General features: G+C 54.9%; 2 protein-coding genes across 2 annotated transcripts; one reads left to right on the top strand and one right to left on the bottom strand.

Annotated features, from left to right (window-relative positions):
* The first annotated feature begins 18,084 nt into the window (after nt 1-18,084).
* CLDN4 (claudin 4) lies at nt 18,085-19,816 on the top strand. Its single transcript, XM_059897717.1, has one exon. It carries the CDS (start codon nt 18,348-18,350, stop codon nt 18,975-18,977), a length of 630 nt encoding a protein of 209 aa, XP_059753700.1. The 5' UTR covers nt 18,085-18,347; the 3' UTR covers nt 18,978-19,816.
* Nucleotides 19,817-20,706: 890 nt separating this feature from the next.
* METTL27 (methyltransferase like 27) lies at nt 20,707-24,901 on the bottom strand. Its single transcript, XM_059896576.1, is given in 7 exon segments — nt 20,707-20,996; nt 20,998-21,118; nt 22,876-22,968; nt 23,341-23,476; nt 23,690-23,818; nt 24,372-24,498; nt 24,812-24,901. Coding segments are annotated over 6 exon segments (729 nt in total). The 5' UTR covers nt 24,495-24,498; nt 24,812-24,901; the 3' UTR covers nt 20,707-20,869.
* Nucleotides 24,902-25,793: the final 892 nt, after the last annotated feature.

Genomic DNA, 25,793 nt, shown 5'->3' with positions numbered 1-25,793 from the left:
CTCCAACCGAAAGGAGACTCTTGCTGCTGAAGGAGCTCAAATATCTTTGCTGGCTGATGAGCAGCCCTGTGGGTACCGGTCAGCCTCTTCCCCAGACAGCCCAGTCCCTGCTCAATGGCCTTGCGACTACGGCGGCCACTGTGGCAGGGAGGGAGTCCACGCAGGGCTTTCTCTCACCAAGGCCGACCCCAGTGGCCTCTGGCCGCAAAGTAGCACCAATCCTGAATCCAATATGGCACTGTCCTTCCTTAGGGGCCAGCCAACCTAACGCGACTGCCATCACTCCAGACTCCTGTTGTGAGGATATCAGCAGTGTGTCCATACATCGATAGATCCCCATTTGGGATCTGGATTTGTTTTACTTGAGCATCATGCTTCTGCCAGTACTACTATTCATGAACTTACTCATGCCTCATTTGCTGTTCTAGTGAATCTTGCAATATTGTTTCTGATCTAGAAGCTGCCTTACAGTAAAAGAAGTATGGGGTGATGTCCTGGGGGTCCTGCTCTTATCATGAACCCCACGATCTAGAAGCATCTGGCCTTGCAGGGGGGATGAAATGGCCCTTTGAAGACAGCTGTGGTTCCACCTGGGAGACAACAGCGTGGCAGCTCGGACGGCCATCTTGCAAATGCTCTTACACCTCGTGCTGTTTCTCCTGCCGACAGAACACGTGTGTATTCAGACTTCCTCCTCCCCTGGCCTGCTAAAGAGGATTCAGTAATTGCACCAAGTTTGCCCCACCCTCTCCCACCTTATTGAACATAAGGAGGAAGAGTTGCTTGCTGGAGGAAAGGCAATGCAGATACATATAATAAAGTGTTGCGATGGGCAGAGGAGGAATGGAGCTCCTTAGACTGGGAGTGAAAGAGTGGTTTGGGGGGTGCAGCTTCCAGAAGATTTACTTAGGACCAATTGTGGGGTGTGGGGAGAGGAGAAGGAAGGTGGTTTTCACCTGAGTTGTGGTAGACCACATATTTTGATAACTTTGACATCTTTCAAAAGTCAATGGTGGGGATTTCCCTGGTGGTGCAGTGGTTAAGAATCCACCTGCCAATGCAGGGGATACGGGTTCGAGCCCTGGTCCGGGAAGATCCCACATGCCGCAGAGCAACTAAGCCCGTGTGCCACAACTACTAAGACCACGTGCCACAACTACTGAAGCCTGCGCGCTTAGAGCCCATGCTCCACAACAAGAGAAGCCACCGCAATGAGAAGCCCGCGCACTGCAACGAAGAGTAGCCCCCGCTCGCTGCAACTAGAGAAAAGCCCGCGCGCAGCAACAAAGACCCAATGCAGCCAAAAATAAATAAATTGATAAATAAATAAAAAATTTAAAATATGTTTTAAAAAAGTCAACAGTGGGGTGGGGGTTAGGGGGTTCCTATGTACTTCTAGATCATGCTTTGTAAATGTGACGCCAAGCCTGGGTGGCATTAAATCTCCAGGATCTCAGTGTTATTTGAGGATCCAGGAACTGAGGGGCGAAAATGGGGGAGGCATCACCCTGAAGTACATCCAATGACCCACTGTCAAGAGTTTTGTTTCCTGAACTCTGTGGAAGGAGGGATGCTCCCCTGGGGTGTTGCATGATAACAGGCCCGCTGCGCTGGAAGGGAGGAAGCCCCCTGACCGTTTTCTGTTCCTTGTGCCCCTACAAGAACAGGCAAAAGGGAATCACTACAATGGCTGAGATGATTGACTCTGACCACGGAGGGTAAATCAACTCACAGTTACTGGAGGGGAGCATGGGCAATTTGTGTAGAGCTCAGGGATCCTCCTGGGTGTCTGCATTCTGCTATCACCAGTGATAAATGTTCACAGAAGACCACCACCACCCCAGGCAGGACCGCCAAGGGCTGGTCATCTCTGTGGGAGAAGAATGCTGGCCCAGCTGGGGCTGCCAAAGCTGAAATGTGGAGTGAAGGAGGGATGGCACAGTCCGGGATCAGCTGCAGAAACCAAGATGGCAGCCCACCAGCTTGCAGCCAGACTGTAAAATTGCCCTCTTCCCTTTGAATATATTTTTTAAAATTACAAGGGGAATTCCCTGGTGGTCTAGTGGTTAGGATTTGACGCTTTTACTGCCATGGCCCAGGTTCAACCCCTGCCTGGGGAACTGTCCCACAAGCTGTGCAGTGTGGCCAAAAAACCCCCCCAAAAACCAAAAAAAACCTGGAAAGTACAAAGAATAATATAAAAAATACCCATGAGACCCCACCACTCAGAGTTCGCAAGTTGTTACATTCTGCCGGAGACCCTTTGTACCCCTTCCCTATCCCACTCACTTCTCTTCTTCTGGGTAACGGAAGTTGACATGGCATCTTCCTGTTCAGATTTGTATAGTTTTGCTACTTAAGTATATACCCATCCACAATACATAGAACTTCTTGCATATTAAACATTTTTACATGGATGGTCTTATATTGTACACATCATTCTGCAATTTGCTTTATTCAATGGTGTTATGTCTTTGAAACGTATACAGGAAGGTTTAGTCCATTCATTGTAACTGCTGTGTATATTCCATGGTGTGAGTATGTCACAGTTTATATCCATTCTCCTCTTGATGAGCATTTGGATTATTTCCATCTGTTTTGCTATTACAAAGATGTGACATACATCCTTGTAAATGCCTCCAGATGCATATGTGTGAGAGTTTCTCTGGAAGTGGAATTGCTGAATCATAGAGTATATGCACCTTCCACCTTACCAGATCTTGCCAAATGATTCCCGAAAATTGTTGCCTGTTAGTATTATACACTCCTTCCAGCACATTAGAGAGTTCCTATTGCTACACATCTCTGCCAACACTTGGTAGCATCAGACTTTTTGTCATTCCGTGGGTGTCAAGTTGCATCTCATTATTTTTTTTTAAAATTATAATCCTGCTTATTTTTAAAAAATATTTATCTATTTAGTTGTGGCTGCGTCAGGTCTCAGCTGCAGCACGCAGGCTCTGTGTTGCCGTGCACAGGCTTGTCTCTAGTTGCGGCATGAGGGCTCAGTAGTTGCGGTATGCAGGCTTAGTTGCCCCGCGGCACGTGGGATCTTAGTTCCCCGACCAGGGATCGAACCCACGTCCCCTGCATTGGAGGGCAGATTCTTAACCACTGGACACCAAGGAAGTCCACAGTTTCTTTTTTTGAGGCATAAAATACATTCAGTGAGGTCCTTGAAATGCACAAATCTTAAAGGTACAGCTTGAAATTTTTACACTTGAACACATCATGCACCCACCACCCAAATCAAGATACAGAGCATTTCTATAACCCCAGAAGGTTTCCTGGTGTCCCGCCCCCATCCTCCCCAGAGGTGGCCACTTTCTAACTCCTGTCACCATTGATTACTTTTGCTTATTTTTGACGTTTGTATAAGTGGAATCACAGTGTATACTCATCTGTACCTGGTTTCACTCAATACAATGTGTTTGAGGTCCACTCATGTTGTTGTGCATGTCAGTAGTTTATTCTTTTTTCATTGTTGTAGAGCATTCCATTGTGTGACTATGTCACAATTCCTATCCATTCTTCTCTTGTGAGCATTTGAATGGCTTCCAATTGTTTTTCTATTACAAACAAGATGTGACACACGTCCTCGTCCTCCAGGTACACATACCTGAGAGTTTCTCTAGAAGTGGAAATGCTGGGTCATAAGGTATATACGTCAACCACCTTACCAGATATTGCAAAATGATTCTCTAAAATTGTTGTACTAACCAACACTTCTTCCAGCATGTTGGAGTTTCTTTTTTAAAATAATTAATTAATTAATTAATTCATTAATTTTTGGCTGCATTGGGTCTTTGTTGCCGCGCACGGGCTTTCTATAGTTGCGGCGAGCAGGGGCTGTTCTTCATTGTGGTGCATGGGCTTCTCATTGCGGTGGGTTTTCTTGTTGCAGAGCACGGGCTCTAGGCATGCAGGCTTCAGTAGTTGTGTCACATGGGCTCAGTAGTTGTGGCACGTGGGCTCAGTAGTTGTGGCTCACGGGCTCTAGAGCACAGGCTCAGTAGTTGTGGCACACGGGCTTAGTTGCCCTGCGGCATGTGGGGTCTTAGTTTCCCAACCAGGGATTGAACCTGTGTCCCTAGCATTGGAAGGCAGATTCTTAACCACTGGACCACCAGGGAAGTCTCAGAATTTATATATTTATATGCTGATCCCCATGCTGTTCCACCTTGTGCCTTTTCTGGAATTTGGTGACTCATTTTGCTCTGGAGAGAAACCTCGGTATTCACCCTGTAACTACTCCCTCCAATCCCCATACCTTTTTTTGGGGGACTTACAGTAAACACTGGCAGTTTTTGTAACTATCAATAAAAATAATCATGTCTGGCACACCTGCTGTCTCTAACACTGAGGCCCTGGTCTGATTGGAGAGACATGGCCTTGCCTTTGGGGAGACATTGCCGAGAAGAGACAGGCCCTGCCCTGGGAAGTCTCAGTCTGAGGTGGGTAATCACATATACCGGGAGCAGATGCTGCAGCTGGGGACAGAAATGGCCAATGTGCTCAGGTGCTGGGGATCCCAGGGACTCCTTGGAGAGGTGATTTTGCAGCCGGCTCTTGTTACATGGACACCTGTGCCGAGACATCAAGATTATGTGTGTTCTCTGAGATGGAGCCTACGGTGGGGGACAGGAGGCAGTGAAGGCGGGGCGGGGGGGCACCTCAGATTCTTGCGATAAGACAGTGCTTGGCCCTGGGGTGGTTAAAACCCAGTGTGTGCTGTCTCTCCTCAGCAGGAGGCTGGGGTCCCCTCCACCCCGATCTGGCATTCCCTCCACCTCTGCTGCCCCATCTCCTTCCCTCTCTTTCCCTCATGAGCCTCTTAAACTGGCTGACTGAGAAGCCAGATTGGTTCTGGGCCAGCAGGGAGGGCCCACACCTGGGTCTGGCTGAGTCTGTGAGCTGGTCTTCGGGCTCACTGGGTGCTGTGCTTTGCTGTGAGTGAGTGACGGTGGGCTTCTCAGTGGGCTGTCCTCTGGGGGCTCTGGGGGCTGTCGGCGGATGGCAGGTGTTCGTTTCTGGGTGGGGAGGTTTGGGATTGGGTTTAGCCTGTGGGTGTGTGTCTGCGTGAGTTTGTGTTTGTGTGAGAGGGTGTGTTTCTCCTCCAGGGTGTCCACTGTTCCGGGCATGGTCTGTCCCTCCCTGTGGGTGACGGTGGGAGGCCTGAGGTGAGAGTAGCCGGCGTGGGGTGGAGCTGTTTTCTCTCGGCCTGGCCTGGTTGGCTGTTTGGGAGTAATTCCCAGGCTCTGGGGTGTCATGAGCCTGGGAGGGGGAATGAGTCACTCCCTCCCCCCCAACCAGAAACTTATTCCCCGTCCCGGGGGCCAGGTTTCGCCAGGAGCCATAAAGAGGCCCTGCCCAAGCCTCTTCCGCTTTCAGGCGGGCGAAACCCAGCCCGGGGGCTCCCTTGGAGCCAAGCGCTGCCCAGATGGCACCAGGCGGCCTGGACCCACCCCTCAGGGCTTTCCCTGGTCTATTCTGTCAGCTCAGAGCCGTTCCTCCCATGGCGCCTCCCATTGCTGAGCCCCTCCCTCACTGAGCCCCCTCCCTCACTGAGCCCTCTCCCCTCACTGAGCCCCCTCCCCTCACTGAGCCCCCCTCCCCTCACTGAGCCCCCTCCCCTCACTGAGCCCCCTCCCTCACTGATCCCCCCTCCCCTCACTGATCCCCCCTCCCCTCACTGAGCCCCCTCCCCTCACTGAGCCCCCCTCCCCTCACTGAGCCCCCTCCCCTCACTGAGCCCCCCTCCCCTCACTGATCCCCCCTCCCCTCACTGAGCCCCCCTCCCCTCACTGATCCCCCCTCCCCTCACTGATCCCCCCTCCCCTCACTGAGCCCCCTCCCTCACTGAGCCCCCTCCCCTCACTGAGCCCCCCTCCCCTCACTGAGCCCCCTTCTCCTCACTGAGTCCCCCTCCCCTCACTGATCCCCCCTCCCCTCACTGAGGACCCCTCTTTGAGTCCCCTTCCGCTCTCTGAGTCTCTTCATTAAGCTTTTCTGGGGGCGGGGGCACAGGAGGGCATGAGGTCGGAAGCGCGACCGGGTGAGCGGGCTGATGCAGAGGGGAGGAGGCCCAGGGCAGGGTCGGGTTGCGTCTGAGCCAGCCTGCCTTTGGCCTGGCTGGCTTTCCATTTCATCCGGAACATGGGGGCCAGGGTTCCTGCCATCTTCCCAGGCCCAGGGGCATGATGTGGAGGAGGGAGGAGTAGGGGGCTGTGACTCTGGAATTGAGTCACCCCAGGGGCTCCTGGACAGCCCCTACCTCTGCTCCCCTTCTTTCTCTCTCCTCACACAGGCGCACACTCATCTGCCTACCCTCCTCACCACCCACCTCCGTGAGGGCCCAGGAGAAGTCCCCCTCCTCATTCCTAGGCTCTTGGTTCTCAGGTCGGAGCCCTTGGTCTAGGCGCCCTCACCCCATCCGACCCGACAAACCCAAGATGGGGTGTCAGGGCTTTCCTCGGGGGGACTTAGAGGAGGGCTGCAGTGACGCTCGCCTCCACTGGGGGGCGCTCCTCTACGGCTGGGACCACAGCCACCCCAACCCCATGGGTTACTCCCTTCCCGTGGACCTCACAGTCCTGCCCGGATGCCCACATCCTCCGCCTGTGCATCAGGGCCTCGGCCACACTGGCTGTGCCCTCCGCAGACATCCAAGGGCGCCCACCTCAGGCCTGCCCCGCTGAACCCACCCTGGGGAGGACGGCATCTGCCATGCACACAGCACTGGTCAGCCTTTATTTTTCATCATGATGAAAAAAATCTGTACACCCTATGGTTCACCATTTACCCTGAACCCCCTCCCTTCGCTGAACCCCACCTTAGGGGTACCTTGGGCGGCCCCATCATTTTTCTGACCGTCAACAACACTCCCTGTTCACTCCTCCATCCGCCTTTAGCAGGAGCGATTTTCGAAATTCCCATCCACGGGCTGGAGTACACGGCGGAGGCTGCAGTGACCATAAGCAAACACACGGGGGCGACACCTGAGAGGGCCGGGCGGGCCCAGCCTTGGAGGGGAGACGGACACGCAGCCATTGTACCCCGGGATGCAGCGTCACTGCCGGGGCCTCTGTCTCCTTGCTGGGCGTCCCAGCTCATTCTGGACAGGGGGTTGTAGCGGGGGAGAGGGGGCGTTGCCTAGGACAGGCACCCTGAATTTCCACCACACTGCTAGGTCCCCGCGCCCTTTATCCCAGCCCCACACCATCTCGGGCAGGTCTGACCGCTCCTGCGTGTCCACAGCCCGACCAGCAACCCTTGAAGACAGGGCCTGAGGGTTTCTGAGTTTCTCCCCAGCTTGAGCAAGCTCCCGGCTGTCTTGAAAACAGACTTGAGTAGACTTGATGTTTGGTGTGGTGGTTACACACTGGCTGTGGTTTCAGACAGTTCTGGGTTCAAATCCTGGCTCCACAAGCTGTGTGACCTCAGGGAAGTCACTTAAATGCTCTGAGCTTTGGTATCTACATTAGTAGACTGGGATGATAGCCCTTTTTTTTTTTTGGATCTTAATTAACAGAATCTTATTAGTTCTCTCCTACATATACCCATGGTATCAGAGCCTTGTTTCAGAGCTCTTCCTTCCTCCTGTTCACTGTACAGACCTGGATCCCAAGCGTGCCCAACAATCCCTATAGAAGACAGTGTTAGTGTGTTTGGGTCCTTCTTTGGAAAGCTGTCACCTCTCTTTCACCTGAACACTGGGACTAACCCCAAATTCCAGGCAGTCACTTCATGTTTTTGAGCTATAGCAGAACAAATGCATGGAGATTTCTTTAAGGCTACAAACTTTACAAGTTGGTCCCATTAACAATGACCTAGAGGCAGAAGTTTTTTAAACGGCGTGAATCAAACACTTGCAAGTTTCAACAGAATACAGTTTACATTCATCTCTAAATCTGAAATTAAGAAACTATCAGCTGGTTTCCAACTGGTTTCAATACTGGTTTGAAGTTTGAATAATTTTACTGTGTAGACATTAAATATTTTGTTTAAATATTAAACATTAAATCTTTTCCTGACTATCCAGACAGAAGTAGAGAAAGCAGGAACAACAGGCAGGAGAAGAAACAGTCCAGTTAACAGACTTGTGACTTCTATGCCATCTGTAACAAGGGGAGGGACTTCGGCATGGGTTTCAAAATTGCCTGGGAGCTGCCGCCTAAAGTCACCTCTACCTGGCATAAACCATTTTTTCTACACAAGGTGTCTGATTCCTACAAAGGCAAAAGAAACCAAGAAAACAAAACAGAAAGAACTGAGGTGGTCTCTCAATAAGTTATAGTGAATATTCTGTAGCACTAAAGGAACTGTCATTTTACTTCGTACAACTGAGCCCTTGCCACGCAGAAGAGCTCTTCCTGAGAAATAAAAAACTTCAATCCTGGTTACCCTCAGAGGACACCTTGAGCCTGGGTAAGGTCCTCAAAATGAAGATTTCCTGCTAGCAGGAAGCTATTCTCTACTAACTTTTAGGCTTATTGCACAATAGTTGAAACAACAGGCCAATTGGCTATTTCAGTAAATCTCAATGTCACAGTCCTTTTTTTTTAATGTTTATTTTTTTCAAAGGAAAACGGCAACAGCCAGTTGGAAACCTACTTATTCTTCAACTCCAGTTTTGTTTAATTTAGAAGTGACTTACTGATTCACTATTTTAACCCCCCCCACACACACCTTTCCTCTTTAAATATTTATCTTCTACTTTGCTGAATTCTTCTAAGGAGATTGTTCCAGTATATATCTCCAGGTCCTTGCTTTGCTCCTTTTACCAAATAAATAAATAAAAATAAAAATGCAAAGTGCAATTCCATTGTGCATCTTAAGGGCTCCAATTGTCAAAAATAGAAAAGAAAAATCTTTGGAATAGCCAATTAAGTTGAATTTAAAAAAAAAACTCGCACGACCATGTATAAAATAGATAGCTAGTGGGAACCTGCTGCATAGCACAGGGAGCTCAGCTTGGTGCTCTGTGATGACCCAGAGGGGTGGGAAAGGGAGGATGGGAGGGAGGCTCAAGAGGGAGGGGAAATATGTATACATAGAGCTGATTCACTTTGTTCTACAGCAGAAACTAACACAACATTGTAAAGCAATTATACTCTAATTTTAAAAATTAATTAATTAATTAAAAAAAAAAAAACCTCACATGAATGCAGTTTCTTTGGGGGCAGAAATCCACTCCTATTATCCATCACAAGGTCCTGAGGGGTAACAGAGGCTGTGTGGGGCCTGCCTAGCACCTGATAGGCATTTGACAAGTGCTAATTATTATTCTTTTCAAAGCAGCTCTGTTGAGCTATAATTCACATACCATGCAATTCACCCATTTAAATTGTATAACAAAGTGTTTTTTAGTCTATTCAGAGTATACATCCATCATCACAGCCAATTTTAGAACATTTTCATCACACCAAAGAGAAACCCTATACCCTCTACCACCCTATGCCATGTCCCCTCCAGCCCTAAGCCACTCATCTACTTTCTGTCTCTATAGATTTGCCTGTTCTAGACATTTCATGTAAACAGAATCATATGATATGTGACCTTTTAGTCTGACACTTGCATTTAGCATGTTTTCAAGGTTCACCTGTGTTGTAGCACAGATCAGCACTTCATTCCTTTTTATGGCTGAAAAATAATTCCAGTGTATGAATATAGCCCACATAGTTGATCAGTTCATCCTCTGATGGCCACTTGTGTTGTTTCCCTTTTGACTGTTGGAATTGTGCTGCTATGAACATTCAGGTAGCTATTATTATTAATGTCACTGCCCTTGTCTTCCAAGATAACTAGGCCTGGGTGCCCCAGACTGTCCAGAGCACAAAGAAGGGAAAAAGCCGGGAGGGCTGTTTTGTACCAGGTTCATCCCAAAGGGAGGCCCAGGTCACAGAGTTACATGGGATGGGGGATCCATCTCCCCATCAGCAGGGAAGCCCAGTGTGTACGGATATGATTCAGGATATGAAGCAGGAGAGGAAGACTGGGCCAGATCACGGCCGACTTTAGTAGGGGGTGGGTAGGGGTGGTGGCGCCTGGGGAAGACTTCTGTGGGTGAGTTGGGCTTGGGGGTGAGTGGGTGTGGAGGGTTAGGCCGGTGGGAGGCCAACAAGGAGGCTGAGGAAACCATGACTGGTGTGTGTGTGTGGGTGGGGGGGGGGTGGTTATTGCCATATCAGTTTGCCTCTGCTCTCTCCCCTTCCCCGTTCCCAGCAGCAACTGGTCAGGCTTGGGACTGGGGTGGGGTGGAAAGAGAGCCAAGGCTGAGGCAGAAGCTCTCCCTGGGCTTGACTTTGAGGTAAAGGCCAAGGTCAAGAAGAGCTGGGGTTTGGTGTTCTGGAGTGGGGACAGGAGGAAGGGATAGCAGAGAGATTCTTCTATTGGAAAGCAATGATGTGGGGGGGGGGGTGACTTGAGAGTGTGTGGCATGTGGGAAGGTTCCTACTATGTGCTCCTACTATGCGCCAGGCACTATTCACAGGAATGAAAGGTGATACCTTTTAGTTGATGATTATATGGTTCCTGGACAGTGATTTCTTTCTTTTCTTTTTTTGGCCGCGCCACGTGGCCTGCGGGATCTTAGTTCCCCGACCAGAGATCGAACCCGTGCCCCCCTGAAGTGGAAGCGTGGAGTCTTAACCACTGGACCGCCAGGGAAGTCCCGAGGCCAGTGATTTCTGATTCCTCGGTGTTGCTGGGAGGCCACTGAGCCCCAGACCCTGAGGGGGCCACGCAGACTGGAGCCTGGAGGTTTCCACGGCACCCAGGGCTTGGCAATGGCTGATGGTTCAAGGAAGGATTTCCCGATGTCCTGGGATGTCGAATATCCCTGGTCAGAGACGGAGCTGCAGGAAGTTCTGAGGCTGAGAGCCCTGCCAGCCCGCTGAGGTGGCAAAGAACTGGAATGAAGTGGAATAAAAGAAAATAAAGAAACACGCGGGACCCTTGGTGCATGCCCAGGTGTGTGGTGGCAGCTTCATGCTGATGTGGGGCTGAACAGCTGAGGAGTGATGCTGAGGGGCAGTGACACCAAGCCATTGGCGCCTGGCCAGCCCCCTGGGCACCTGCAGTCCCCCAGCCTCACTGGAGAGAAGCAGGGAGTGTATGGAGGGGGAAGGGAGGGTGTGACTGAGGGCTGTGGGTGAGCTCTCAGGCCCTGGTCAAAAGTTCAAATCAGGGCTTCCCTGGTGGCGCAGTGGTTGAGAATCTGCCTGCCAATGCAGGGGACACAGGTTCGAGCCCTGGTCCCACATGCCGCGGAGCAACTGGGCCCGTGAGCCACAGCTACTGAGCCTGAGCGTCTGGAGTCTGTGCTCTGCAACAAGAGAGGCCACGATAATGAGAGGCCCGCGCACCACGATGAAGAGTGGCCCTCAGTTGCCGCAACTAGAGAAAGCCCTCGCACAGAAACGAAGACCCAACACAACCATAAATAAATAAATAATTAATTAATTAATTAATTAAAAAAAAAAAGTTCAAATCATGTAGGTTAAGCCCTGCTATAAAAAGAACATTGAAAAAGAAAAAAAAGTTCACACTAACCACAGGTGTGGCTGCTCCCAGCTGGTCCCCACCTCCTGCTCCCCAGCCCGTGGGGGGCAGGTCAGGGCCGGCTGTACCCTTCCTCAGGGCTAGACTGATCCAGAGCTGGGAGCCAGCAGAGAATGAGCGCTGGGTCAGTGGGTGAAGCGGGCGGGCGGTAGGACAAAGACCTGGCAGTTGAACTGGGCCCCAAGAAGGCCAGGGGTCAGGATCTGTGGGTGGCATCTACCCCATCCATGCCTGGAGGCACTCCCATAGGAGAAAGGCTGGAGGCGGCTGACGGCCAGGCCCGGAGGGAAGGGTAATATGATCTCTGAGTCACCTGGGGCTGGGGTGAGATGCCACTTATGATCCCTAGACTTTTGGTTTTGCCCCTGGTCTGTCACTGCTGACTCACTGGCTGCCTACCTGGGAGTCCCCTGGTTGGCCTGTTAGTTTCTCTCTCCCTCTTGGTATGTCATGGAAGTAGAGACAGCTTCTCTGTAAGCTGTCGTCATCAGGTGTAACCTGCCCAGGCTGCTGGGAGGGAAAAGGTGCTGGGTTCCAGGATCCCCTGGGGTCCGCACTGGGGGGGCAGGCAGGAAGCAAGTAGGGATGATGCCAGCCCCTGGCTCTACCCACTGGAGACAAGGTCTGTCTTGGCCCGGGGGAAGCAGGCTGGTCTGGGGGTCTAGCTGGTCCTGGGTCAAGATGTCCCCCTAATATTCCAAGGCTCCATCCACCCCAGAGCAGGGCAGCCCTCCTGGCTCTCCCCATCCAATTAACCTACCACGATGGCCCAAGTAACAGCTGGCTGGGCCTACCCTTGCTCAAAGCCTGTCCATGGCTCCCCTGGGTACCCCAGTTCTTGAGCTGGGTACTTGAGGCTTTTCCTGATGTGCCCAACTTGCCTTCCAGCCCAGCTCCACCACCTGCCCAGCTCCAGACCCCGCAAGGCCCCCGAAAGGCCCCTAGTCTCTGCCCCTTGCCGCTCCCCTTTTTAGAGAACTCTCTCCTTTCCATAGGCTTCTAAGCTTTTACTCACCTTTCACAGTTCTCCTTCCCTCTCCCTCCTCCAGGAAGCCCGCCTTGGGCCCAGGATGCTGCTGACCCTTTCCTCCAGAGCCCACACAGAGCTGCCTTCTCTGGTCTAGGGAGTTGTCTGTTTAGATCAGGGGGTCTCGAGGGCAGGCACTGGCCCAATTCCCACTGTTCTCATGATTCTCATGGCCCTGGAATGTCACATCAGTTCTCCGAGGCTTAGTTTTCTCATCTCTAGGATGGGACGATGGTGCCCTGCATGGTTTTGTAGTGAGAAAAAATGATTTCTCATAATACTAAGGCACCTAGCCTGCTGTCTGGCCCAGCTCCTGCTGACCAGTGGGAGGAAAGGGCTGGTGGAAGGAGACTTCCCTGACTGGGGGGTGTGGGCTGGGCAGGACTGATCCCTCCAAAAGATTAGAAGGTCCTCGGGGATCCCCTGGCCTTTAAGTCCTCTTCTTCCTCTGCCTCTGGAAAATGGATGTATCTTACAATCAAGAGACAGGGGCTGCTCTGAAGTGAGGTAGGGGGAGCAGGAGGGAGGGATGGGGGGCTGGGAAGGAGTTCTCCTGTCTCTGGGATGGACCCCTCTGAGAAGCAGGGGAGTGGCTTGTGAATGGTGGACAGCAGGGTGGGACGGTGAGGGTGGCTCCAGTCTTGCATAAATATGGGCTCTTTGAAACTGCCAGGCAGAAGCTGGACTCAGAAGCACTAATTTTATGGAAAGTAATTAAAAACTCACTCAGTCCCATCCTGTCTTTAAGTTTCCCCCCCTTCCCAGAGCCCTTCCCCGCTCTGAGCCCCTCTCTCTAACCAAGCCCATTCAGAGCACCCACATCCCCCCACTCAGCTCCTCCCTCTCTCTGAACCCATCTCCATCCCCGCCATCCCTCCATCCCGTTCCCAAAAGTGCCTGGGCCGTGGGGCTGCAGCCAGCAGCGTGGCCTTGCTTTTCCTTGGAGATGCCACCCCACCCCACCTTCTCCCCCCGTGTATGTGGGGTCCAGCCTGGGGGCAGCGCCGGCTCAGCCAGGATGGGTAGCCAGGCCTCCTGTGCAACCAGGCCTGTCATTACCCCGTCCTGGGCCAAGTGGGGAGGGTGGCCACCGGCGTGGGCTGTCAGGCTACAGGCGGGGGGCTACCCACTCAGCCCAGGGCCTCCACTTCTGAGCCCAGGGCCCGTGGCTTTCTAGGGCCTGGGCTGGGCCCGCCGGACCCGCGTCAAGGCGGCGAGAAGAATCTCAGTGGACTGAGTGGGCCTTGATTCGGTGTTTTCACGGAGCCTCCCAGCGCCTCAGAGGGAGATGTTGTTGTCCTCCTTCCCCGGATGAGGAAATTGGTTGAGAGAGTTTAATTCTATTGCCCAGTGTCACAGAATTGGTAGTGACAGAGCTGGGACTCAACCCAGGGAGGGCTGGGGTCATCTCAGATGAGAGCCATAAAAGGGCCACCACATTCTGCCCCAGATTCTGCAAGTCCCAGCCTGGGGCCCAGCCCTCCCAGCCAGGGCTGGGCCTGCCCTAGTGAAATCCCCAGTGTTGCCAGAGCCATCAGGAGGCGGCCAGCGCATACCGGCCCGGGGTCTGGAAGTGACCGCCTGTTTGCTGGAAGCATCCAGGAGATCCTCCTTCTGGGACCATCCAGGGCGATGGCTCTGAAGTGACTCAGAGACACAATCTTTACACTCACAGAGAATTATGACACCCCATTGCAGATTATTTACTAAAATTTAAACAAATTTTTAACTTAATGACATTGTCTCTGGTTAAAAAAGAACAGGATCTTAACTTGTGTCTGTGGGCAGAGAAGTTAGTGAACTCCTGCAAAAATAAATCGTTTTGAACCAACTTCCGGCTAGACTGATTTCTGAGCTGAGAGTGAGGCTTCTTCTTCTTTTTTTTTTCTTCAGAAAAGCCATTTGGTTTTATACAGATCAAAACGTATGTTTGGTGGGGAAGAATAATTTTAAGTTGGCACCTGGCCTTAGAGTTCCCGGTCCCAGCGGAGACGAGTGAAGGGTCCCGGGACCCAGGTCCGCCCAGCCCTCAGAGATTCCTCTGGCCACCTCGGCAGGGGTCTGGTGGACCCGCACAGACCAGAGAAGGACAAAGAAGGCTCAGATGGCAGCAAGGTGCCTCAGAGTTGGATGGGAGACTTTATCTGCCACTTTCCCAGGGACATGCAGGGAGCTGGGCACAAGGCTGTGTGTGTGTGTATGTGTGTGTTGCGATCAAAGACTTGGCTGAGCCCCTGGGGCCCTGGGGACCAGGGTCTGAGAAGTCCTAGCTCCCCTTCGGTGCGAGTAGAACCAGAGCTGAGGGCCTGATGCTTTGTGACATGAACTTGGCTCTTTCCTCCTCACGGTCCCAAGCTTTTCAGCTTGCAAAGCATTTTCACATCCTCATTTCACATCTGTCTTAGATCGGGGAAAAGTGCTAATGTCTTCAATTTACAGAGAGAAGTCGAGGCCCAGAGATGGAGCTGGCTTCCCCGAGGTCACAGGGCTGGCGAGAGGGTTATGGGCAGAGATGGGTGAGCTGATCTGGTTGGGGAGAGCGCTGTCCTTGATAAAAACCAGCGTGTAAGATACAATTCTATTGGCGTAAAATTAGACAGTGTATGTTGGGAGAAAGAAAAAGAAATAAGTGCTAACCCTGCCCTCTCAGCCCCAAAAGCAAAAGTAATGAATGGCAGACACATTAGTAAAGTGTCACAGTGAAAGGTTGTCTAAGCTGTTGGGAGGACCAGGCCCAGGGAGCCAGAGTGGGTGTAGGAAAATTGTTCCGGCTTTGCCGGTGTTTTTCCTGCAGCAGGTGTGTGGGACCCAGCCACTGCCTCCTGGCGTAAATGAAGCCTCAACAAATATTTCTCCAGCTCCACTCATGTGCAGAGGGCTCACGGCTCCCCCAGGACTGGCTCCTGTTTCTCTTTCACACCTGAGCACCTCGAGCTCCGCCTGAGCTCCCTGCAGACCTCCCCTGCCCTGGGCCTGCCCTTTGCCTTGGGCCCTCCTGCACCTGTCCTCACCCTAGCTTTCAGCCCCTCCCCTGCCTCTGAAGTGCTTGGCTGAGCTGGGCAGGGAAGGACAGCTTCTTAGTCACTTCTGTTGGGCCACAGGTGGAAAGTTCTAGGGCCTGTGTGCTCCCCCTCCCCCGCTCCTGCATCTCCAAGTGCCAGTCGGCTGTGTCCCAGAACAAGAGCAGGAAGTTGCGGGGGTGGGGAGTGGGGGCATGTAGGGGGTGAGTGAGGGTCTGGCCGTCCGGCCAATTCACTTCTGTAGGCAGAAACCTTACTGAAGGGCTGGAATGACCAGCACACCCCATTCTGGGCAAGCCCCCCGGCCCTCCCTGAGCCTCAGTTTACCTATCTGTGCAAAGGCAGTAAGAGTGCTTGCCCTGCGTACTGATAGGCAGGATGTGATGGGGTCACTGCAGGGAATCGCTTATCGTTCCTCTGGAAGGATAGTATCTCCGTTGCTCAGTCCACAGGCCTGTTTGCGTGCTGTTCTTCAAAGCCTCGTAAGGAGAACGCCAGGGAGGCGTGGTCCTGGCAGAAACTATCCCTGTTTGTGTTGGTGTGCGTGCCTGGGGGTGAGGGGGAGTGGGGGAGGGCAGCTGGGACCCGGGATGGTGCCTCCTGCCTTATTGAGCACCTAGTCTGTGTCAACCCCTGCGCTGAGCTCTGAGGCTGAACACCTATCCTTCAGGAGCCCCCAGCCTCGTAGGGGAGACCGAAGTGTTTACAGTCAGCCACGGTACAAAGACCTCAGTTTCCCCATCGCGCTAGATTATCCCTGCCAGCCCTATGGTTCCACAGGCTGTCAGCACGCTTTAAATAGCTCACAGAAGGCTTCTACCCAAATCACGCACGCAGGATAGCTCTCTTTCTCGGGAAGCTCAGGGACCACTGAAAGGGTCAGATTAGACACCCAGCTGCCCCAGGGCACCAGGCACAGGGCTGGACAATGCTGGGGGCTCAGGGACTCATTGGAGCCCTGGCGCCTGGGATGAGCTCCCCAGCACGTGGGGAAGAAAGGGGGTGGGGTTCCCTTGATCCAGCCAGGATGAGCCTGGCCATTCTCTCTCCCCGCCACAATGACTCCTTCCTTTAGGTTCCCAAAGCCCCCTGCCCTGAATCAGGCCCTTCCTGATCCTCGCCCTCTGCCTGGCTTTCACCTCCATCCTGTTTCCAGAGACCCCTTTCTCAGCCTGGCATCCAATGCCCTTGCTGGTCTCACAGCCTCTGTGCACAGCCCAGGGCTCCGTGATGCCTGAGGCAGAGATTTCTGGCTCTTTTCCTCTGGCCCCTCCCCCACTACCCCGTCTCTGGTCAGACTGGATTCCTCTGAATCTGTTCTGGTTCCCAGAACTAGCTGCATTTCCCCACCTTGGGCACCTTGGCCCTCGCTGTTCCCTCTCCCTGAAGTTCTCCTTCACCTAGTCCTGCTGCCTTGCCCAACTCCAGAGGGCCCCGTCCATGGTGATTTCTGTCATCAGTGCCCTCTGCAGCACAACCCAAGAATTCAGTGCCTGCTGGAGTTATGCCAGGCAACTCCTCCTCCCTGTCAGGCCCCCTCCCAGGCACCACCCCCTACACCCCGGCTGAGTTTTACCTCCCCTTCCAAGTCTCATGGGACTTTGCTCCCATTCTGGCTTTACCGGAGGACCGTTCTGTGTATCTTCACTAAGTAAACACCTGTTTGCTGGACTGATGTCCCCAGGATCTGGCCCATGGTTTTCTCTTGGTGACCTCCCCGACCTAATTCTGGCCAAGCCGGCTTAGCCCCAGCAGAAACTGGCTGAAACTTCTGAGGTGGGGGGCAGGCTTCCTTCTCTCTTTGGCCAAAAGGGCATCACCTCCAAGACCCCTCCTCCGGCAGGGCTGGGAAGCCAGTTGATGGTGGTGAGAGATGGGGAGGGCACGTGATGGACCCAGGAGTCCGGGCCCCCCAGCTCCTTGGTCCTTAAAACTGGACTACATCAGGCCAATGTCCAGACGCAGTGGATGCACGGATGGCGAGACTCTTAATTGTGATTATCAGGCCAGTGATGCAGCTGCTGAGGACGCTGCCGACTGTAATCATGGTGGGGCTGCTCTGTGACGTTCCCAGGACTCTATCCTCAGACCCTCTCCCTGAAGGTCGCCACCTTCCATCCAACCACCCAAGCCTGGAATGAGGGAGCCCTGGGGTGTGGGGACCCTGGTCTTCAGGCCCCAAACCTGGCTGGGCCTGGCTCCCCCCTCCGGCCCCCCAGGTAGGTCCAGGTGTTTATAGGCTGTGACTCAGTGTCTATCTCCCGGATGACCTCAGCATGGGTCTGGGGGCAGGGGGAAAGAGAAGTTTCCTCTGAGACTGGCTGGCTCTCCAGGGTGGTGACTCAGGGGCCAAGGGCTGGGGCCTGAAAGTTCCTTTGTTGGCAGGCTCAGGAATCTAGAGAAACTGGTCAGGGGGCGGCTCCAGGGACTGAAACCCCTCCCTCGGCCCCCGCCCCTCCCGCGGAGCCATATAACTGCTCCAGTCATTAGCCTGAGAGCTTGCGGCAGCTGTTGGCAGGAAGGAACTGGTTCTGTTACACTCTTACACTCGCTGGGTTTGTGCCGCTGACTCTCAGGAGAGACACCCAGAGCTGCTCCAACTGGCTTTGCCTCTGGACTTGCTGTGAAAGACCTCCCTGCGAACGCTGAGTGTTCATCCTCGGCACTTGGACTCCTACAGCATCCAGGGCCGGATCCCCACAGGCTTCCAGGTCCTAGACCCCAGCAGACGCTAAGCTATGGCATCCATGGGGCTGCAGGTGATGGGTATCGCTCTGGCCGTGCTGGGCTGGCTGGGCGCCATACTGAGCTGCGCGCTGCCCATGTGGCGCGTGACGGCCTTCATCGGCAGCAACATCGTCACGTCCCAGACCATCTGGGAGGGCCTGTGGATGAACTGCGTGGTGCAGAGCACGGGCCAGATGCAGTGCAAGGTGTACGACTCGCTGCTGGCGCTGCCGCAGGACCTGCAGGCGGCCCGCGCCCTCATCGTCGTCTGCATCATCTTGGCCGTGCTCGGTGTGCTGCTCTCGGTGGTGGGCGGCAAGTGCACCAACTGCGTGGAGGATGAGAGCGCCAAGGCCAAGACCATGATCGTGGCCGGCGTGGTGTTCCTGCTGGCCGGCTTGCTGGTGATGGTGCCCGTGTCCTGGACGGCCCACAATATCATCCGCGACTTTTATAACCCACTGGTGGCCTCGGGCCAGAAGCGGGAGATGGGTGCCTCGCTCTACATTGGCTGGGCCGCTTCTGGCCTGCTGATGCTCGGTGGGGCCTTGCTTTGCTGCAACTGCCCGCCCCGTACCGACAAGCCCTACTCGGCCAGGTACTCTGCCGCCCGCTCCGCCCCAGCCAGCAACTACGTGTAAGGCGCTACCGTTGACTCTTTTCCTTTCGGCTTTGTTTCTCCCTGGACTGAGCTTACTGTGACCCCAGGATGGCCCTGCCAAGCAGGGACTGAGCCAGGCCATTGGCCAGCAGCCCTCAGCCCCTTCTGGCCCTCTCGGACATTTTCTCAAGGTCACCTCCAGCACTAGCAAGGATGGATGGAAAGAGACTCCTGTACCACCCTCCTCGGAATGGCTGAGGATACAGGGGGCTGGCTCCTGCTGGCCCGGACGGCTCAGCCCTGACTTTGCTTGGGCTCTGCCTCTGAGTGGGTGCTCAGCGGACCATGGGACCACGTCCGTGCTGACCGCTGTCCCCTTCTTTGATCCTCCCCACTCCCTCTGCCAGCATCCGCTGGGTGGGTCAGCGAGCACTGGGGCTGTGCCTTGCCCATGCAAACCTGTGGCCACGAGAACGGCTGCCTTGCTCACCCACCTGCCCTTGGAGCATAGTTGCCGAGCAAAGAGTGGACGGACAGGTTTAGAGGGGAGGGGCGGAGGTGCTACGAACTGGTTTGGGTAGTGGCGGGGGAGGGGGCTATGGAGGCGGCCCAGGCTGCCCACACCCCTTCCCGCCCCTGCCCTGCGGCCTCCGAAGAAGGACCCCGGGCCCCTTGAGACTGGCTACCTCTGGATCCTCACCCCTGCCAAGGTCATTGGAGAGGCTGGAGAGGCAGGGGGAATGCTCTTTCACTGGCCCTAACCCCAGGAAGTCCTGGGGCTTTCCCCTGCCTGCTACGAGGTTTCTGTTTTGTAATTTAAACTATTTGTCACAGTAATTGCTATTATTTTCTACAATAAACGGGACCTGTGCACAGGAAGACTGTATCGTTTCTGATTTCAGCTGTGGAGGTGAAGGGGAGGGCAGGGTTGGAAGCCTGGGCAGGGGGGTGGTGAGGGGCAGGACCGCCGTGTGGTGGCCAGGACCAGAAGACTTACAAAACTGGTTTTGGGGAATTGTGAGACATCGAAACTGGCCCCGACCTTTGGAGTCACCTTGCTCAAGCCCTCCATTTGTCAGAGCGTAAAGCCCAGGACCTTAGGGAAGTGCTGGGGACTCTAGGAGGGAGGACAGATGAGAACAGCCAGGCCTGGGGCATGGGCCACCTGCCCTCCCCTCCTTTTGTTCCAGCTTTGTCTGGGCCTCCAGGCTGGTCTGCTCACCCCCCGGGTCCCTTCTCCCAGCCTTTGCTCAGGCTGTCTCTGCCCTCAGCCTGGAATGTCCTTTTCCCTTTCTCCACCCTTCTGAATTCTAGTCCCGAAGGCTCAGCTCTGCGCCTCCTCCTCCATGAAGCCCTCCCCTGGCTCCTGTTTGCAGGCGTTATCATCAGCCCTGTTCACATCCCCACCTGGTGCTGGTGTTGACAGTCACCGAGGCCTTTTCACCTGCCCAGCTCTGGGGCAGCCTCCAAGCTACGCCCTGAGCTCCTCAGCTCCGCATTCCGATCCCTTTAGAGATGAGGAAACAGAATCCTGGACACGTGAAAGTGTTTGGCCAAGGCCCAGATGCGTGAGCACGGGTTCCTGGTCTGTGAGTTAGAGGGAAAGGGCCCTCCACCCCGGGAGGGGTCAGAGTCATATCTGTGGCCCTATCGTGCCTGGCACAGGGACAGCCAGGGATGGGGTCCCTCTCTGTCCTGTTTCTTCTCTTCTGTCCTCCATAGGGACAGATGTCACTCTTTGCAGGGGTGAGAAAACCACCGAGCCAGAGTTCTGCTGCCGCTTCTGGGACTCATTTAATAGGCATAGCTCTCCTGAGGGGCAGGGTTGGTGCAGCGGCCTCGTTTTACAGGCAAAGCAGAGGAGGCCCAGCGATGAGCCTGGCCGAGGCCTCGTGGAGGGTCGGAGGCCAGCTGGGGGCTAGGCACCGGGCCTCACTCCCTTGGCCTGGGCTGCCTCCTGCTTTCGGTACAGGTAGACGATGCCGGAGATGAAGCCGTCGCTGTCAGAGGCGTCAGGCCCCAGCTCGAGCTCGGAGGTGGCCAGTTCCCACTGGTCCACAGGCCAGGCCACCAGGCATTCCCAAGCCCTGGCCTGCTCCAGCCTGGCCAGGGTGGCCTCCAGCGCCTCTTTGTAACGCAGGTTGGATGGGTTGGTCCTGGTGGTCAGACACAGCAGCCCACCTGGGGAGGGGTGGGGAAGGAGCCAGGGACAGGAAGGTTGTCCCCTTCCTTCTCACATCCTCAAGGGAGGAAGTTCTCCCAGCTTTGTCCCCGGGCCAGCCTTTCCCATCTCCAAGCCCCTGGTGCTCACTGATCCCTCCCCCAGGAATACCCTCTGCTTCCTCAGCTTAACGGCCTCCTACACACCTTTCAAGGCCCCAGTGTCCTTTATGCTGGGAATTTTTGGCTGAATCCCCTTGACAGAGGGGGCTCCCTTCTCACTGTTCACCCAGCCCCTCTGCTTGAGGATACGGCTGTGTCTGAATGCTTATGGGCTTTGGACCTTGGGCAACTCCCTTCACCTCTTGGAGCCTCAGTTTCCCAGCTTGCTGGGATGTTACCCTGTCTCACAGGAAGGCCAGCACAGTCAGCAAGCACTGGCTGAAAGAATGAATGAATGACCTTGTCACTCCAGGTCTTCTCCAGGCACCTACCGTATGCCCAGTGCGGGCTCAGATATACTCAGGAGAGACAGGAGTCTGGAAGGCCTCCTGGAGGAGGAGGTAAGGAGAAGCAGGGTGCTACTGGCGGAGAGGGGCTTCGTGAGAGGAAAGGCTCTGAAGCAAGGGAGGCTGTGACATGTGGGCAGGCAGTCTGGCCGGCTGAGGGGACTGGCAAGCACAGGCTGGGCGAGGAGGTCTGGTCCTTACTGGTTCAGGTGATGGGAGTTTCCTGTCCTCCTGAGCCTGATCACTACCTCTCTCTCTGATGCCACCAATGTCCCTGCATCTGTCAGCCTCTGTGGTTCCCTGAGGATGAGGCCTGCCTAGACCTGCCTTGACTTAGCCAAGGCCCCTGCTGAGCCCAGCAGGGGTGAAGGGGCAGGGAGCAGATGCAATCTTGCTGTGATGGGGCACCTTCGGGGCTTCCAGATCCTGTCCTGCAGCCAGGTCTGAGCCTCGTGATCCGCACACTCTACCACTCTCCTTTCTGCCTGGGACTTCGCTTAGGCTGTGTTCCTGCGTGGACTGCCCCTCACTCCCCATCCCAGCTGTCCCAAATGCCTCTCTTCTCTGAATTCGCAGGGCATTGAGCACCCACAGCCCTGTGGGCCCACCTCGGGCTTGGTCTTTTTCCCCTGGCCCCTTCCCAGGGCATGTGGGTTGAGTGTGTACCTTCTCCCCAGGGCAGAAGCAAGCACGGGGCAAGGCACACAGTAGCAGCACAGTAAACACAACCCTCACCTGCACATCAGCCCCACTTGTGGAGTTTATAGAAAAGCACTCACATCTATCATCTCACCTGAGCAGCCCCATTTCACAGATGAGGAAACTGAGGTCACGAAAGAGACTCCCCCTAAGTTAGTGGGGAAGCTGGAAGATGAGGGAACTAAATGGAGCCCCTACTATGCGCCAGGACTGAAACACAGCCCTTACAGACACTACTTGACCCAATTCTCACTGCAATCCTATGGGGAAGGGACTGTGCCACTCTGCTTATTGATGAGGAAATAGAGGTTGGAGAGGAGAGTGGAGTTGTTTCCGGTTTCCCAGTGGATAAGAGGCAGGTTGGCAACCTGCCTGCCCTGCCTGTTTGCCTGGGCCTGTTGATGGTGGCAGCTGAGGCCGAGCCTGTGCCGGCAGCTGTGACTGCGATGCTAGGCTGTGTGACCCTGGGCATAACCCTACTCTCGCTTGGCCTGAGGCTTTCTGAGGCTTGTGTCTGTGGGTGTGGAGAAGGGAAGGTGCCTGTGTGTGGTTGGATGGGCTGCTTCTCACCTGGCTTGGTAACTCGCAGGAGCTCGGGTACGGCACTGCAGGGCACATGGCCGTCACTGAGGGCGCCCACCGTCAGCACCGCGTCGTAGGTCCCTGTGTGGAGGTGCAGATGTGGTGTGGTGGTTTGTCTTCAGTGTGGCCTCAGACCGCCCTGGAGGATGGTGTGCATGATGGGGCCTGGGGAGGGACCAGGCCTGCCACTGGTGTCTGTGGGACCCAGATCCCGTGGGGGATATGGCAGATGTGGCCCAGTCCTGGACTGAGGTCAGATCATGGGACGGAAGTTTCAGAGGAAGCGTCTCAGTGAGGGATTGGGGGGCTCGAAAAGAGAATAGGACTCAGTGTGGGAGGGGGCTTGTGGAGGGCTAGGAAAGGGGGATGGAGTCTTGGCAAAAGAAAGGGGCTCCATCAAGTGGGCTTGGTCAGAGGGTGTGCCTTGGGGTGCTGAAGGGGGAGGGGGAGTACCTTCAGAGCTGGGTAGAGGCTCCTGACCCAGGGTGCAGAGGCTGAGGTGCTGGTAGAGGCCACGGGCCCGGGCCTGTTCCAGCATTCCTGGGCTCCCATCCACCCCATGCAGCTGGAGGAAGCCCCGAGCCTGCAGCTGGGGTGGGGGGACCCAGTCACAGTTCATACCTGCCACCTCCCAGTTAGGTCCCTGCACCTCGGGGAGGACAGTGGTCCCCACAGTGGATGTAGCCCAAGTGTTTGGAACCAGTGAGTCTGAGCAGGGAGGCGGGGATCTGGGGCCTGGGGTAGTAGGAATTTTGAGCAAGTGGGGGCTGAAGGGAGGGCAGGGGATCTAGGGTGGTCTCACCTCTGCAGCCACTAGGCCAGTACCACAGGCCACGTCCAGGATCAGGGCGGCGTGGGGTGGACCTGGAAGGGCTTGGGTGAGGCAGTCCACTGCGAGCCGGGGAGCACGGTACAGCAGGGCGGCCACGTCCTGGGGACAGAGTGCTGCACCAATTGCCACCCCGTGCCCCAGTGTTTGGGGGACCTCCTTTTGGGTGGTCTAGGAGTCAGCCCGGCCAAGCTGTGTGTGTTGGGGGCCCAGGGCCTGCTGGGACTACAGTGAGGGGAGAACCAGGTATAAGGTGCTTTTCCTCTGTCAAGGGGCGGGGACTGGAGAGTAGCCCTCAGCCCACTGCTGGGGTCTTTTCTGTGGGCCTTGGCATGGCTCTCTGCTTAGTTCATAGTGACCCCTCAGTGGCACCTCTGCCTGGACTGCAGTCCCAGGGTGGGGACGTCTTGGCCCCTGATCTCTAGGGTCTGCCAATCTGGAAGATGGGGCTGGTGAGAGGGCAGGGCCACTGTGGATGCGCTGAAGAGGAGCCAGTCCCAGAAGAGACAGGACTTCAGGGCTGCACCCAGGTCTTCCTTCCCTCTCACATTCGTTGCCCTGGGATGATGCAAGGCTCACTATTCCGGCTTTTCAGACACGAAAACTGAGGCCGGGCGAGCAGATGGAAGCAGAGGTGAGGACCCGACCGGTCTACCTGGTCATAGTCCGGAGCCCATTGGTCATAGAAGTGAAGCTTGTGGGCCAGGTCGGTGATGCCATGCGAAGCCGCCACTCGCGCCCGCACCTCGGGCAGGCTCCGGCCCTCTTCCAGAGCCATCCTCCTGTGGGACACGGCTTCCATGTCCTGAGGCCCACCTCAGTCTCACCTCCCTCCCACCCATCATGCCCAGCAGAGGAGGCTGTCAGGAGGGGGCCTCTCCCGGCCACCGGCACAATGCAATCCCATTTCACTGGGGGTGGGGGTGGGAACACTGAGCGCAGGGAGAGCGAGGCTGGACACCTGGGGGCTCAGGGCTGCTGGAAGGGGTGTTCCCCGCGGCGGGAGGGAGGACCTGCCCCCACCTCCTTGTCGGCCACAGCGAGCGGGATTCCAGGGCGGAAGGGCCCCTTAGGCGGTAGGGGTTCAGAACTCACCACAAATCTGACCCTTCAGGGGCGTGGGTGGGCACTGGAACTCGGGGAAGTTCCTGTAGGCGAGCCTGGCCGCGACCCCACCTCCCTCGATGATTGGTTTTCTGCTAAGAGAAAATGCCCAATCAGAGGAAAGCGCTGGCAACTCGCCCCCTCCACCACCAGCCAGTGAGCTCAAAGTTCTTGGCCCGCCTTCAGTCCGGGAAGATCCCAGAATCTTGTGAGAAGTTTGGAAGGTATCTCGGTTGAGTAATGTTCTCTGTGCCCTCCCGACTCCTGACGTCCTTTATGCTTCTCCAAAGCATGAGCTTTTAGGCAGTAGGAGCCTCAGAATTCTTGCAGGCCAAAGAGGGACCTAGGATCAGCCTTCATTTTTAGAACAGTCACCAAGATCCATGCAAGGCTGTCCAGTAGAAGTGTCTTTGGTGATGGAAATGTTTTATAGATACACGCTGTTCAAATGGCTGTTGAGCACTTGAAATGTGTCTAGTGCTGCTGAAAACAAACACTATAGGTTGGGACTTGAAGCCAGTCGCACTTCAGATGGGACTTGAACCCACAATCTCTGGCTTAGGAGGGGACTTGAACCCACCATCTCCCTGGTGAAATCGCATACCTGGTCTCAGGACTTAATGAAGCTCAGGTTCTTTATGTGTTGTTGCGGAAGGAATTCAGCAAGAGGCAAAGTGATAGGTAAAAAGTAGATTTACTGAGTGATACTCCATAGACAGAGTGTGGGCCATCTCAGAAAGTGACAGGTTGCCCTGAAATATGGGGAGGTTAGTTTTTATGGGCTGGATAATTTCATATGCTAATGAGTGGGGGGGAATAGTCTAACTATCTTGGAGAAGGGGTGGGGATTTAATGGTTGTGCCCTGCCCCCTTCCTTCCTGTCTCAGCACTGAGGAATGAATTTTAAACTTTATTTAAATAAGTTAAACAGAGGCCACTGTGGCTAGTGGCCTCTGAGTTAGACAGCGCAGGG

The sequence above is a fragment of the Balaenoptera ricei genome, chromosome 15 (genome assembly GCF_028023285.1).
Source record: "Balaenoptera ricei isolate mBalRic1 chromosome 15, mBalRic1.hap2, whole genome shotgun sequence".
Lineage (NCBI taxonomy): Eukaryota > Metazoa > Chordata > Mammalia > Artiodactyla > Balaenopteridae > Balaenoptera > Balaenoptera ricei.
The sequence above is the reverse complement of the archived record's forward strand: the minus strand, read 5'-3'. Positions and strand labels throughout refer to the sequence as shown.